The 16,291-nt window shown below is 36.1% G+C and overlaps 1 protein-coding gene across 1 annotated transcript in view; it reads right to left on the bottom strand.

Moving 5' to 3' along the window:
• Window positions 1–7,695: 7,695 nt before the first annotated feature.
• JPH1 (junctophilin 1) overlaps window positions 7,696–16,291 on the bottom strand; it is a 67,339-nt gene continuing 58,743 nt past the window's right edge. The window contains exons 5-6 of the mRNA XM_072411041.1: window positions 14,554–14,649; window positions 7,696–13,514 (exon numbers count right to left, since the gene is read on the bottom strand). Of these exons, the coding sequence (XP_072267142.1) occupies window positions 14,569–14,649 (81 nt within the window). The 3' untranslated portion in view covers window positions 7,696–13,514; window positions 14,554–14,568. The remainder of the gene's footprint in view (window positions 13,515–14,553; window positions 14,650–16,291) is intronic.

The following is a 16,291-nucleotide window of genomic DNA, read 5'->3' as shown; positions in this document are numbered from 1 at the left end:
ATGAAAAAGTAAGGCAGTTCACAGTCTGTAAGAAGCTAATTGTGATTTTTCTGATCTCCTGCAGATTTGGTTAGTTGTTCCAGGCTGAACATTTCATTTTCCATACTTCTCGGGAACTTTCCATGATACGTAATATTGTATTTCTGTAATTTTCTCTGTGAACAACCGTTTTTTCCATAACTCTTAATGAATTTCTGTAAACATCTTTATAAAGTCGCATCTGACAACAAGGTTCAAATAGGAAAATATAATTAAGGCAAAACATATTACTAGCAAGGAAAATGGCCTCAGTCTGGATAATGATATACTTATTGTATAATAGTTTATTGCACAATATAGCATAAATGAAGAAGATTACATATTCAGAAAAAGATTTTGTTCAGAACAATTGTAAGGATTGCAGCTTTTTGCTTTACCTTTTAGTAGACTGATATACCAAGGGTGCTGGGTGTAGGTTGTGAGGGTCCAGACAGCATTACAGGTTTCTAATTGCCTACAACTAGCTTTATAGTTTTCCCAGCATCAAATAAACCTATTCAGGATTGGATAAACACAGACAGCTGCACCAAAAACACAAAATGTAATCCTCTCTGGCATCATACACTTTGCTCAAGAAAGTATATCTTCTGGAAACATTATTCAATAAAGTTTAAAAGGTTCAAGAGTGAGAGAATGTTTTTTTAGCATCTATTAAATAATTAGGGGGCCAGTCCTAGAATAATAGGTAATTTGTCAAAAGTCAAAAAACTACTGCAAATGCTTGGGAGCCAAAAATGTTCCCTATCATCTTTAAACCATTGGGGTGTTTCATAAGGATGAACGACTCTGGCTTACCTATTAGTGCAAATACCCTACATTGATCACTGTATGCAGGTGATTTATATGTTTCAGATACCAGGCTACACTTGCCAAAAATCACAGATACTAATAAACAAATTGGGTAAGGTATCAGGGTATCTCATAGACCAGTTCATGCTCCTAATAGGGGAATGGACCTTCACAAAACAATCGTTGTGTACTTTTGCAGCTGCCACCACATTTGCAGATTCGTACATGGTTATATTCATAAAGTAAAACTGTGGCCAGACTATGATGCTGTAAGTATTTACGTGTTTATAATGCCCCCTGTAGCCATTGTGGAATGATCCATAACCTTCAGCTCAAGTTCTATTTTACATTCACTTTCTCTGAAGAGTTTTGCTCTCCACTCCTAGCAGTGACAGAGACCATCATGATGAGAACTAAACAGGATTTTAAAGACATATCAGAGGAAGAACAAAACAACATTTGTGTGATAACAAATATTGAAAATATATCTGTTATATAAAGGGAGAAAAGGGAAGGGGAAGAGAAGACTTCACAGCATTTAAGTATGGAGCTGAGAGAGAATCAATGCCGATGAACCGTTAAAAGAAATCCATGGCTCCCAAATACCATTGAATAATACCAGAGAGTTTTTTAGTGTGTGACAGTTTAATATTTATCATCACCCAGTTCAGTTTGGTATAGATGGGGTCTAGGGAAATTGAATTGGTTTTCCAGGCTTTGGCTAGGGGGATTCTACCTGCCAGGAGTATCAGCTTGGAGAGTTTTATTGTTGGTTTGGGAAGAGCCAAATTCAGTTTACCAAATAGAGCCGCTTTTGCAGAGCATTGGATCTCCTGACACAGGACCCCGGGAAATCAGGTTGAAAACCTCTTTCCAGAATTGCATAGCAATCAGACACAACCACCATATGTGTAGCATGAAGCCTCTAACCCCGTAAACACAGTGGGGAAGTGCATGGAAAAAATTTAGCCAATCTGTCCAGTACTAAGTACCATCTGAGTAGAACTTTGTAGTTGGCTTCTACCAGAGCAGAATTTAAAGAAACATTAGATATAGAGTAGACCAGTTAACACCATTCCTCTAGATCCCATGTTATTCCTAAATCATGTTCCCAGTCGGCCATATATTTAGGTTTTTCGGTTGGGGAAAACCAAGGCTAGATAAATGATAGATATTTGCCCTTTTGTGGTAGCTATGGACAAACAGGAGCTCTGAAATGGAGATGATTGCAGGGGTTTTGAGGCCTGTCTGATAATAGTATTGACAAAAGAGCATAATTGTCTATAGCTGAAATGTTCCTTAGGTGGTATTTCCTGTTTGCTGGAGAGATATTCCCAGGTCAGTACAGAGCGTACATCTATCAAGTCTTTTACTTTTGTAAAACCCTTCGAGATCCACTAGCTGAAATGTTCTGGGTTTAAATCCGGGGTAAATTCAGGGTTATGCCAGAACAGTGATAAGGGTGCATGGGGGGAGGAAAGCTTTGGGTGGCTGCGATATTTATCCCAGATTTGGACAGAGTGCAGTAATGAGGGGCAGCCTATAGTTCCCCTGGCCTTTTTCTGTATCTACATGAGGGATTTGATGGATCAAAGGAATCTATTGAGATCCTCTATCTCCACTCATTGGGGACAGGATCCTCGCAAAGTCCTCAGAGAAAATTGGGCCATCTGTGCCGCGACAGTAATATTTCAGGTTGGGAACACCCGAACCTCAAAAATTGTTAAGCGGCAAACAGAGTGGCTTTCTGGATTCTACCTATTTTGCCCGCCCAGATAAAGTGCATTATTTTAGATTGAAGGAGAGAGATCTCTTTCTGGGGGACTTGAATCGGAAGGGTACGGAATAAGTAAAGTAACCTGGGTAGGAGATTCATTTTTAAAGTAGCAATCCGCCCTAGCCAGGATAGGGGAGATTGGGACCAAAGCTGAAGATCTGTGTAAATTGTCCTAAATAGGGGCATGTAGTTGGCCCTAACAAGGGTGTTGTAGGTAGGCATCAATTTGATACCCAAATATTGGAGGGAGCTGTCATCCCAGCTAAAATCAAATTTTACTTTTGAGAGCGTCTACTGTCTTTGTTGATATTAAGAGCCTGAGACTTAGAACAATTACCTGTAGACCAGAAAATTAGGCAAACTCATCTAAAAGTTAAAAAGATTAGGGAGGGTACTGGACGGAGATGTTACATACATCAGTATGTCATCCGCACAATAAGGCACATTTATGTTCTACTTGACCACATTTTATTCCTTGTATATTTTGGTTAGCAGGGATAGCGATCGCTAATGGTTCAATTGCTTAGGAAAACAGGAGGGGGGGGGGGGGGGGGGGGAAGGACAACCCTGTCAGGTACCCCTTTTAACTGATATGGGGGAGGAGAAAAGGGGCCCTAGGGAGATTTTAGCCTCTGGAGTATCATGGAGAAATAGCAGGAGATTGGTGAAAAACGGGCCAAAACCCATAACTGAGAGAACTGTGAACAAATAAGGCCATGTCAAAAGCCTTCAGGAGATCTATGGAAAGCAACATAGCCAGCTGGGGGGAACCCCCATCCCAGTGTGAGTTTATTATAGAGATAAGGTCAATAACACGTCTCATTTGATCAGGGGCCTGTCTGTGTTGCATAAAGCCCACCTGGTCCGGATGGATATAAACCCCTAAAAAGGAGCCTAAATGTAATTTTAGAGAGAGAAAATTAGACGAGAGAATTTTCGTCATGATTTTGAGGTCACAATTAATCAAAGAAATTGGCCATTAAAAAGCAATACCCGAAGTGTCTTTCCCTGGTTTAGGAATCACATTTATATAGGCTTTATTTGAATTACAAGGGAGACGGCGACCCTCTCTCAGGAAAAGGATTTGTATTAAACATAAGAAAATCCGCTTGGGCCAGGAGAGCTTCCCATTTTAAGTAGTTTAATAGTAGAGACAGGTTCCCCAGAGGTGGATGGTCTTTCCACGATTTCTAAATCCAACAGGGACTTGGAGAGATTCTTTCCCCAACAATGCCATTGAAATCCCCCCCCATCCTCTCCCAAATCACTTGCCACAGACACAACATACAATGACTATGATTCAGCATGAAAGTGTTTCATTTCTCATGTAGAAAGATTTCGAATGTCCTTGTTGACTTTGTTGGGTGTAAACAGCACTTCCAGCACCATAGTTTTTTCCATGTAGTTCTGCATTTGTAGATTTCTTAATTACTGTTTAAAATCAATGATGAACAGGAGGCGTCTGCCATTCACATATCATGCAGGGCACATTTCCATTGCAGGGTGGTTATGCCATTCAGTCATTTTTCCAGCTGCCCTCCAGTCATTCTAATTGATTTGTAAAGATCGTGTCTGGACAGGCTCTACCTTATATAACCTTATCATCCAAGTCTGTTTTACTTGTGTTAATCAAACTAGAAAAATTGTATGCACACTATTAAAGCATTATTTTGGATTCTTGAAATAACAGATAAGCTTCCACATAAGGGTATAAGGTGAAGATTATGAAATGGTAACACCAACTTCAAGCCAATAATCCGGTTTGCTTTATAGTGATCAAATAACAAAGCAATGTCTCAATAAATTGTGCCTTTTGCTACCTAGCCCTGTAATTGTGCATATGGTGATTTATAGAAGTATGACAATGAAAATAGAATCTTTACCAAAGGCCTATTCCTAATTCCAAAATGAGAAACTATTTAAATATGGGCATTTTGTGCTGTGTTTTTGCACACGTTGCTATTGCCATCTATTTCATTTTTAACTAAATTAGCTGGTACATTCTGTTTAAATGTAACCAAAACTAAAATAGATTGTACTGTGTTATCTTTCCCTGGCTGACAGGAACAGCTGTGTTGACTGTGGAATTCATTCTAGAGCTGCAGCTCCCTTTGCAAGCTGCTATCTCGGACTCATGCATCCATTTCAAGCCGTATCTGAACTGGCCTGCAGCACTGTCACTTTTTAATTCAGAATTTTGGTTTAATTCATGCTAGTGATTGCTGTTTCAATTTTTATTCTAGAGATATATTATGATGTAGTTGGGTAAGCAGAAGGTTTGCACTCAGTGAAAATAAATGCATTACCAGAGGTCCCATAAATATTTTAAAATTATATTTATTCTGCATATTATACTTCAAAGCCTATGATTTGCTCAATATTTATGTAGTTTGTCTATTTATTTATTTTGATCTGATACTAAAAATGAATGATTCAGTGCTCTATGTGAAGTAAGATACTTATATAAATGTATGGGGATTTGGGGGGGTAACTATAATTTTCTAGGAGGCTATAAGTTAAATAAACATATAAAGTACACACACTTTCCAAATATAAAAAAACTAAAAGTGCTGTCAAAGAAAAAGGGTATAAACGTTCTTTTTACCGATTATTTTCCCACAATATATCCTTTCTATGTTGCCTTTGTAGAAGAAAACATTAGGAAAAGTTAATGGACTAGAGTTAGCCTTCAAACCTCAAAGTTAAAAACTGACCAGGTAGATCTTTAGCCTAAGTTCCCCTCTACCCCAGAACTTGATTTCTCAACTTGGGGCATAAACAGCACTATGCTTCTTCACCCGTAGTCTTCCTACCCAATGATAATGCTTTGTTGGCCAACAAGGTAGCGTAGTCTATTGCCTCAAGTCCAAGCCTCCATAGCAAAGTCACAGGTGTTCATTACTTTTTTTTCCCATAAAAGTGTATTGAGATAATTGTTAAGGTCTGGCATTTGCAGAGTGAAACAGAAAACATTTATGAGTTTTTTTTTTTAAATAATAGTACCAGTAGGCACCTAAAATCACAAAAAAAAAATAAATGTGCTAAAAGATATTTTACTAAAAAGACAACAGTTCAGTCATAATAAGGTCACATGGCTGCTATAATAATAAACCCATAAACCTAATGATAAATAGATGTGCTCCACCCAATTCCTGGACTAGGGAAGCATCGAGTTTTTCCCAACATCTTTCTTTCATTTGTTTTGCTGGTAGCATGTCAATGTTCAAAAACTTTTTGTTAAAAAACAAATTCTGTAACAATAGGGTGTGGAAAGTGTAAAGTAAATGTATTACTGAACTGCATTACAAGAGATGCTAAAAATATTGTGGAATTTTGGTGCTGCTTCTGTGAACAGGCAAAGGATGATGTCAGACAAGTTATTCTGCACTGTGTACCATAAAAAATAAAAGAAGAGAGACTTTTTGTTTTACATCACTACAAGATTAAACACGAGAGTCTGCTAAACTTACCACATATAATGATAATGTTTATTTGCCCATGCATTACAAAGCAAGAGGTGCCCCCTCCCCAGAAGCGTGAATCTTCTTTTCCTTGTTTGTTGCCCCGCTACCACTTTTTCCTAATAATATACAAACACACAAACAATTTATTGCTACAAATAAACTTTCAATACAGGAAGAAATCTTGGCATTCAATTTTCAACCTTAAGAAAGCTCACTATTAATATTTGTTGGGCAGTCTATATAAAACTGATGGTTTCTCTTGTTATTTAGAAGTCTGTGTATTTAGCTTTGTCTTATATTAGAGCTAATAAATATTTTTCAGAAAGCTGGTGATCTAAACACTCAACATCTGTTGGTCTTAATGCATTGAATTTATATTCTCTTTGTGCTCCACTGCTGCAGAAAAAATGTAATTGGTTTAAAACTATTTCAAAATTACATATCATATAGCTCTATTAACTGAAATCTCATATGAATAATAATGAGATAAGTGTTTAAAGCTACAGATTTTAGCTAAATATTATATAATGATCCTATTATGAAGGTTCTTGTTTAGTCACTTCCTCATGCAGGTTCACAGCTTTCTATATCCTAGTTTTGCTAGTATGCAGTCTGAAATTTAATGGAGATTAACCATTTCAATGCAATGCACAGAAAATTACATTACATTTAGAAAACCAGCCCAGAGAAATGCAACGCAGCCATCCCTGGAGGACATCCATAAAGACAGGAAGTGGCTGCATGAGGCTAATGAAAACTAATAGTTTACCTAAAAGAAAAAAAAATAAATATAAAAAACTAATATTTAAGCTACAATTCTACATTATATTATTTATATGGGAAGCTTTTGTTTTACTTTGGAGTTTAGCTACAGGGTTACATTAGGAGTAAGGGCATGTACACAGGCTAAATGTATGGAGCTGGAAACCATCTTTCCTGACCATTTTCCCTCAGTGGCTAGCAAAATTGTCTTTGCAGCACTGTGTCCTAGGTTTGGATCTTAGGTACAACACTATCTGCAAGGTGTTTGTGTGGGTTTCCTCCCACATCCCCCCTCCAAAAAAAAAAGACACACAATAAGGTTAAGTGGCTTTTCCTAGAAATTGGCCTTAGACTGTATTATTGACATGATAAGGCCCCTTTTTAAATACAGTTAGTGATATTACTATGTAAAGTGCTATATATTATGTTGGCGCTATATAAATACAAGGTATTTGAATGGTTTTATGGAGAGGAGAGGAGGAGCAAGGGGAACCTTGATTACCTTGAAGTTGAACCTTAAAGTTTACCAACTTGATTGTTTATTGATCCACCAGTATAGGAGTGTATGCCGCACATATGCCAGTTTTTCTCCTGAGACGATCATAATCGTTCATCTCCAGAGATAATTATCTAGTTGGTGTACATTAGAATAGAAAGAACAATTACAGCATCAATAGTCATGTTATCAATAGAGAGCTCTAAGCCATTTACATGTATTTTTGTATACTTTTTTTTTTAAATAAAAACTTTTTTATTTAATGAATAAATATATGAATTTAATTGTAACTGATGATCTTGCATTTATTAGTTTCCAAAGTCTAAAATGCTGGAAAAAGTTATTATATAAAAAAACAAAGAGAAAAAAAAGATGATAAACAATTTTATTGGATCTGGTAAACCATAAGTTCAACATATTGAGAATCATAAATTCAAAATTTCAGGTTTAGGTTTATAAATAGAGGAACCTTGAAGGAAAAAAAAAAAAAACCTTTTTCCACGGCAAGAAACTTAATTAAACAACATTCCATTGGTATGTACGTTGGCAGACTGCTTGCTGTCCAAAAACGTAGTGTACAGTATAACAACCAATTATAAATAGCCTTTTTATGTAAAATACAGCTGTGCACATCTTTAAAAAAATACCAACATTTTCTGTTTTAGCTTTGTGTTTTTTTTTTATAAAAGCCTATAAATCATACATATAAATTTATCCAACATATTTATTTCATTTATAAACATTGTTACAAGAGGTCTCTTACCCATTTTGTCAAAAGAAAAAAAAATATGGGAAACATTTTAAGAAACAGTATTTGAGTAAGAAACGTATAGACTTCCATTAAAAGAGGCATCTGGGCTTTACAGGAGGCAAATATATTGTCAAATATTTATATATATACACATAAAAGAATTTAAATAATTTAGTGTTTTATTACTCTAACTAAAACTATTTTGCAAAATATTTTAATAAATATATTATTTCAGTGTTTATTATCATAGTCTGATCAAACCAAGGGATAATTAAAATAAAAATTTTGTAAAATACACTGCTCCCATCCTCCTTAGTTTAAATGAATTCACATCATGCGTTATATGACACTTCAAAGGAAAGTTAATACCAGTATTACTAAGCACTTTCATTAAGCCATGCAGACTACTTAAAACTGTTACAGATAAACTCAAAACATCAAACAAACAAAAAAAAAAAAAAAAACTAATGGTGCAGTTCGATCTATTTTTTCCTACATCCAAGCCCTTTTTTTCAAGAATAACACCACAAATGTTTTTTGTTTTTAATCATATAAAAAATAAATAAAAATAAAATTAAAAAGAACTCTTAATGTAAGCTAGTAAACAGACATGCCTTGCCATATAAAATATAATGTCTTGTGTAAAAATTACACTTTAAAACCCAGCATGTCATTTGTAGGTAATATCAATTTAAGACACTACGCAGGACACAGCTAACAGTTAAAGCAAAAAATGAAGGACATGTGGCACTTTTTTTTGCGGTCATAAAAGGCGGCATACCCTGCTTTCCAATTGCCTCTTTTTTGGCAAGTCATTTCATTACATGGGAGCCAGAAACTGACAAAATTGGGTAAATAGTGTTACATTAGGAGAGTAAGGGTTCCATTGACTAATATCCTGCGGTACAGTATAGGGGATATTTAAAAGAACGCTATAACAAATACAACCTTGTTTAGGTTAAATTATCCTAGCATTGCCACTTACATACATCTATGTGTCCGTGTTGTCCACTTTCTTGACATTAAATCTTACTGGCTCCAAGGGGACTTGCAAATACACCAAGAGCTTTACAAAGGTTACGTGTGTGTGTGTAAATACACACACATAAAATATATATATATATATATAAAAGTCAATTTCATATGAGGGCCATTTGCCTCACTGGTGAGCTAATCCATGTTCATTATTTTTGAGTTGGAAGTAACATACAAAAGAGCTGCATAATTGTTTTGGGTCAGTGACCTGAAGTATGGAAGCCAGAGGGTCAATATTTTAGCCATGGTAGGGAATCAAAAGTAAATTGTGGGTTACCCTATTTTGTACTAGGATTTTTGGCATGCAAAAAGTAATTTTAGCAAGTCTTATGTATAAAACCTATTTTAATCTAGACAGCTAAATTAGCAGAAAAAGCCTCTTTTTTTGTCCCATAAAAAGTTATTTTCATGTAAAGTAGTTTTATAGAAAAGTAGAATTCTGATGTAAATGAGAAGCAATTAACATCACCAATCAACATTTTTAGTTCTGGTGGGGAATGTTGTGTTTGTGCTTTTTCCCCCACCAAGCTAACTAAACAGACAACAAAATTGTCCATACAAGAAGACAGGGTGTCATCTTGTGTAATGTGGGAGTGCAGCTATTCATTACCTAGGTTTAAGGTGATTCTAGCCATATTAGCGCACTTGCAACAACAAAAGAGTTAGGAAATTTTAGGACAAGCTTTCATGGGTATACCCCCACTCTGAGTATTAAAGAAGAACCAGACCAGAGAAAAAGTGGGGTTAGAACCCATTATTATTATTATTATTAATAAACAGGATTTATATAGCGCCAACATATTACGCAGCGCTGTACATTAATGAAACTCCATCCCTGCTACTGCAAAAAGAAAATAAAGTGTAAAAATATTTAACTCTGATGTTATTTTAAGATTCACACTTACAACTTCAAAATTCTTAGATGGAGAGGTAGCCACATGCAAGTTTTTAATATTTCTAATTTGTTTTTGACTATATGAAGGATGGAGCCCAATAAACAAGGTTTTAATTTATAAAAAGGTTCCTTCTTTTCTAAAATTGTATTTTAGAATACATATTGATTTTCTTTTGTGGTGAGAGTAGATACAAACAGTTCTTGGTTTTCTTATTAACAATTATACTATTATAATATTCATGTTTTAGGTAGTGACCTGGCTTTGTCAACAAATGAAAATGGAGCCAATCTGTGCAAGCCCAGTGAATCTGTAAATAGGTTGTTTGGTTTGCACAGATATTTATGCTATTGCATCTTTTTCAGCAGTTTGTCCTGCTTTAAGTACAAAAACATTACCAGTTTACCTGCCAATAAAAAGTACTCTGTGCTTTAGAAGTGAATAGTAAAAACAGATGTAGTCAGAAGAACAGAAAACATTTAGGCTAAGCTTTACAAATTAATATATTTTTAAATACATTTTGAATATTTTAAATATATTATTTCATTTTGGATACAGCAGGGAAACTTTTAGTGTCTCCTGCACCTTTTTGGAAAGTTTTCCTTACTATGTCATGTTACTGAGAAACCAAAGTGACAAGGATGCTAAACTTTTCCCAACTTTAGAAAATAAATAAAATAAAATGGATCAGTTAGAAATGATTATGTCTTTTACGTTGTGCAACATGTATGTAGGGTAATCCCAATGCCACTGCAAACATAACTAAATACAATTTTATAATATCCCCACACACAAAAACATTATTTAAAATATATTTTCTCTGGGTTGAACTGAATATGCAATTCTATCTCTTTTTTAGCATAAAAATAGCTAGCATTCAGGTGAACAATTCTCTTTAGTCAATCTTTAAAAAAACGAATGTGGGTGTTTTTAATTGTTAAAGGGCTGCACTCAAACACGCACAAACACGCACAAACTATCACTCTATGTATCAACTGCCACAAATATCATGTATTCAATGTGAATGCAAGAAAAATGATATTCTATAAAATGAATTATATAACAGGGATTAAGAAATAGGAGCACAGTCTCAGGATCACATCTGGTATTACAAATCATCAGCCAGAATAGAACTGCTGCCATACAGAATTTTTTTTCCTGAACTATAGTTCTAGAGTATGTTAGATATTCTGTGTCTACGGTTCCGGGGATTTGTCCAGCCATTATGCACATATCCATCTATATACATAAAAAAAAACAAAATGGTAACTAACACAAGCAAAAATACAATGTGAAAAAAATGTGTTCTTCTATACTACCAGAAAATAAATATAAGCACAAAAATCTTAATCATAAATTGTAAAATAAATGTAGGGCACTGGAGGGATCCATTTTGTACCCTGAAACAATTCTAAATACGGATAATACTTAAAGACACACTGTCTCATAGAGGTTACAGTGTGTTTGCAAAGGGCCCCCACTTCCCATACCTGCTTTCCCTTATCACTGTGGCCACAACTATCTGGCGACTATACCCGATGCTTAAAGCGATGAGGGAGCCTACAATCTCCAGCCATGTCACAGTGCTGAGGTCTAGGAACCAATTAAGCACTGTCACATGACCAGGTTAGAGATACGGCCATTCTCCTTAGCGTCCCAGCCAAGCCAACATCTGAGATTTCAATCTGCTGCAGGGGCTGATGGGGTGCTGGTAGGGTGAATATATAGGGGAATTGGGGCTCTTTAAAAACACATGGCCACTTTGTCTTGAATGAATATATATTTGTAGTCCACCAGTTTTGGACACAAAGGGAAGACAACCATTGAACTGAAGAAATAGGAAGTCATTTAGAAATGGTTGTGTGTGAAATTGTGGTGATGTGTGATAAACTATTAGTAAAATGAGAGGCTTGGTCCAGCCAACAATTGTGACCACACTGCACACTTTAAAGAGCAATTATACATACATTGCAAAATATTGGTGAATTTTTTTAATTCATAAATGGCTCCCTTTTTGGAAAATTAATGTAATACTGCCAACTCAAATAGTGTAAAAAATAAACAAAAAAGGGCAACGAGTAAATGATATAATCTTAACACAGTTTACATCTCACTTTTCATACTGTCATAAGTATTTTAACCTATATAATGAACTATATTGCTTCGTGGAATATGAGCTTTTATCCTGGTTAGACCTGCTTACCAAACACATGCTAAAGAGTGCAATGGCCACACAAACCTCCTCTCTTTTTAATGCTTTCAGATGTGCTTTGGTGAAAGCTTGTTTTTGTGAAAATTCTGTAATTGTGCCAGGGTTATGTTATATGAAGGGTTATATTAAGAAGTGCAGTTTTCATTAAATAAAAAATAATTATTCAACTAACAAAATGGATTCCTTCAATGTTTGAATGATTGGTTCAGTTATGTAAACCTTTTACAGTCATGGGCAATTCAAATTGGACATATAAGTGTATAGGCATTGGTTACATTCAAAGATAACGTCATGTCGAACAATAAGCAGACCCAGAAATATAGGTAGTTAATAGTGAATGCATTTATAAAAGATGTTTCTCTGTTTTTTTATTGATCTGGTTGGATATTCTGAACTTGTTTGCCTCCTGCTTCCTAATGATTGGCATCCTCAGTAACCATTAGGTGGGCTTAGGATGTGGGAAGGGCTAAACCCTGCTTCCCATTGTGGCATTATCAGTGAAGATAAACTGCTTAAGGATTTATTAATGCTAGGGTCTGTTTGAATTGCCCAGGTCTGTGACAGGTTTATGTTAACCTCAGAGTATAGGTTGATAATTTTACCAATATATAAACTAGTTAGCAATTGTTAAATCAGTGTGAAATTTTCGGTTTACCCTGTATTAAGATAGAACACTTATGTCTATATAGGTCCACTAGAACAGAGAAAGTAGCCTCCAAGCACAAGCACATGAAAGACTGTCTTCCAAAACGCTGCAGATGTTAAAAGCAGCAGGTAATGGAATAAGACTGGTGAGTGATGCTGCTAACTATTTCTTTGGAGATAGAAGCAAACTTTGGAACTGCATCCACAGCAACTGAATCCTCTGAGCACATTCTGCTGGCACCGGCTCTTCTATCTCCACTCTATAAACGTCAGGACAGTAAAATAGTAAGGCAGCTGTTAGCTTCCGTCAACAAAAAGTGCTGGTCTGTACATTTCCAGTTCAATCACACTCTGCTGGGACAGGAACAGCAGCCATCTTCACTGACTAGGCTGTTTCAGCAGATTTGTGTCTTCAAACATGGCGTCTGACCTCCTCGTTCTGTGGCGCCCAAGAATTATTAGCAGAGATCAGAGAGACCCACAGGCTTAGACATGTACATTTTTGTGTTTTAAAGTTTCAAGTATCTCTCTTCCCAAGCTGAAACACAAGCCTTCTCATTCCTGTCTCCGTATATGACAAGTGCCACAAAAGCGGTTTAGGGCACAAACAACAGGAACTGTGCGCCAACATCTCCGGTTGTCCAAACGTTACTGCAAAAAAGGAAGCAAGGGTAAGAGAGTTTACAGAATGAAACACTTTATTAACAATTTGTAAATATAACGGACCTAGACAAGTTAATAAAAGAGAAATGACTGTCTGTGGCCATCGAACATAAGGACTATACGTGCTTTTGGAACATCCCATAGCGAATACTATAGCTATTACTATAAATGCCTCCGAAACTATAAGAAAAAGTAAACCCAAAACAAAAAAAAAAATCACACCTTCAATTTTGCAGATTAGTCTATGCGTTCGGAGGTTTCTTCCATCGGGTCCTGCGTCGTCCCGGTATCCGTCTTTGGCCTGGCACAGAGGGGGCTCCGGGTGCCAACACCTTCTCCTCTTTTCTTCTGTGTTCTTCTTCCTACATCACCTGATCGTGTGATGTAAATTGGAAAAAGATCTTGCCGATCTCACTGCACATGCGTGAGATTGGCAGTTTTTTTCCAAAGTGATGAAATTCACTGCAGCATACACACATTCAAGTTTTGTTGCTTGAAATTATCTTTCATGATATTTTCCAATGGCATAAGAATGATGAATGGACGAGTGCTGTACATACACCGCTGTTCTATGGGGAGGGGTTAACAAGTCAGCAGCCCCCCGCTGTGCTCTTCTTCATTGGAGATACTGGGGGCAATGTAACTCCGGTACAGGGGTTAGTTAAATCATTAGAGGCCACCCAACAGCTGAAGAGGATCACCATGAACTCAGCAGACTCAGAAGATGGCAGCTTCTGGGGATGCAGCAGTGACAACTTTCTGAACCCGTCAAGCAGCATACTGAATAATAACAGTGAGTGAGCTAGCCCTTTAAAAAATCTAGTGTTACACTTTTAGGATGAATCTGACATTCATAGAAACATTCTCCGGTGGAGAATCTCCCAGGTCCGTGTGTTTCAATGGTAGTAGTTAATTCTCCACCAGGGAATGTTAGATTCAATGCTTTATAAATAGACAACTTGGAGCTATTTACTACAATTATGCAGACACAATCACTATTCAACAACGAAAACATATAAATTCTCACCTGTACCAGCAGCAATCAGGTAAGAAAATGGACGAAAAGTATAGCTAACCCAACATTTAGGAGCATCACCAAGGCAATCATGATTGAATTGGGTCTCTGGAAAAAAAGCAAACATCAGTATTAGTTATTAAAATGTTATGTTAAAATGTTAAGCAAAATCTCACTGTAAGTGATATACCTCTAGGATAGTGGATCTTTGTTGGAACAGTTTATGTGCAAAAAAATCCTTCATTATCAATACTGTGGCCTTGTGGCCCTACTCTTCTTCCTTTTTTTCTTTTTCTATACTGATCTAAATTAAGGGCTGGTCAATACTATTAACAAAATAGAGGAAGTGCTGTCCATCATTTTCATACTCTTTCCTGATCAGTTTTCCAATTCTTCTCCCACTTCAAGAACAACTGTAAAAAAACAGACAATATGATCCTCTCTGCTGATCAGGACATGTTCAATAACAGCATTAAGCTGCAGTGTCTGGGGGGGAAACTATATGTGACATAAATGAAGGAGGAATTGGCTCAGTCTGGGAAGGTAAAGTACATTTCTTTTGCTTGTTTATAACATGCATTGGATTGTAACAAGATTTGGTGCTTGTTCACACTGTCCTATGGAAATGTTTAGTTGTACTTCAGAACTTACACAAGTTAGTAAAGTCATGTCAGAACTGCAAAATACATTGTTTTATTGAAAAAAAGGTTCAAGTCACTAAAAAAAAAGTCCAGAGTAGGCAACCAAGCTTACTTAGTTTTTGGCAAATGGGTAGATTGTAGGTGCTTTATGGAATAAAGTGATTGAGTATAGATGTTTTAATATAACAGATCCCATCTGGAAGAATTGCAGTAAAAGAAAAAAAATCAAAGGAACATTTAGGGGGCAGAGATTTATATATATCGAATAAATATATACACATACCAACTATAAACAGATACAAGGCTTCCAAAATATTTTTGCTCACTGATAAGACTGTTTATCCCAAGTCTGAGAAACAGGAAACACACCATAGTTCTAAAAAAGTGAAAGTTGCACCACAGCTAGTAATCAGATTTCAACTTTCACTTCCAATGGTTATCACCAGCTACATAGAACACCCAACTAAACCTTACAATTAGCTGCTCCAACATCACCAAACAGAGAGAATGAAGGTAGTTGAGAATTTAATGCATATTGATATAGAATTCCTGTTAAAAAATATTGCTTATGTATTAGGATTTGTAGGAATAGGTAGATGCAGTGTGCTTTCAGATGCATTCAGTTTTAGATTGCTTTCTTCTGATATACTATGGGGGTGTTTTTAACCCCACTGTAAATTGATTGAGGCCTGCTTGACTCATAGAAAGATAAATTTATAATTTAAACTTAGATGACTGGTGCTTATCGTATGGGGAGGCTGATTACCAATTGTGTCTGCACCAGGTATGTTAATGCAACAGTGAAGACTTCTGTATTCAGTGGCAACACGCAGTACTTGAAATAAAATTGAACCTTAGGGGGGATAACTTTTGCTTTTGAATCAGAATTTATACCTGTCTGTAATGAATAATTTTACTGGAACCACTAGTCGTTGATGACCCATTGGTCATTGAAGACATCCAGTAAGAATTAATCAAAATTATTCTTAATCAATGCACAGGCTGCTTTCTGTTGAGGCCAGAGCAATTGGTGGATAGATCTCTTGAATACAACATTTATAATGTCCCGGCAGTCATGAAGTGTTCTCATACCTGCAGTGATGTTTTCT

This window comes from Pyxicephalus adspersus, chromosome 5 (assembly GCF_032062135.1).
Source record: "Pyxicephalus adspersus chromosome 5, UCB_Pads_2.0, whole genome shotgun sequence".
NCBI classification, from domain to species: Eukaryota; Metazoa; Chordata; class Amphibia; order Anura; family Pyxicephalidae; genus Pyxicephalus; species Pyxicephalus adspersus.
Note: the sequence above shows the minus strand (reverse complement) of the source record. Positions and strands in the feature narration are given on the sequence as shown.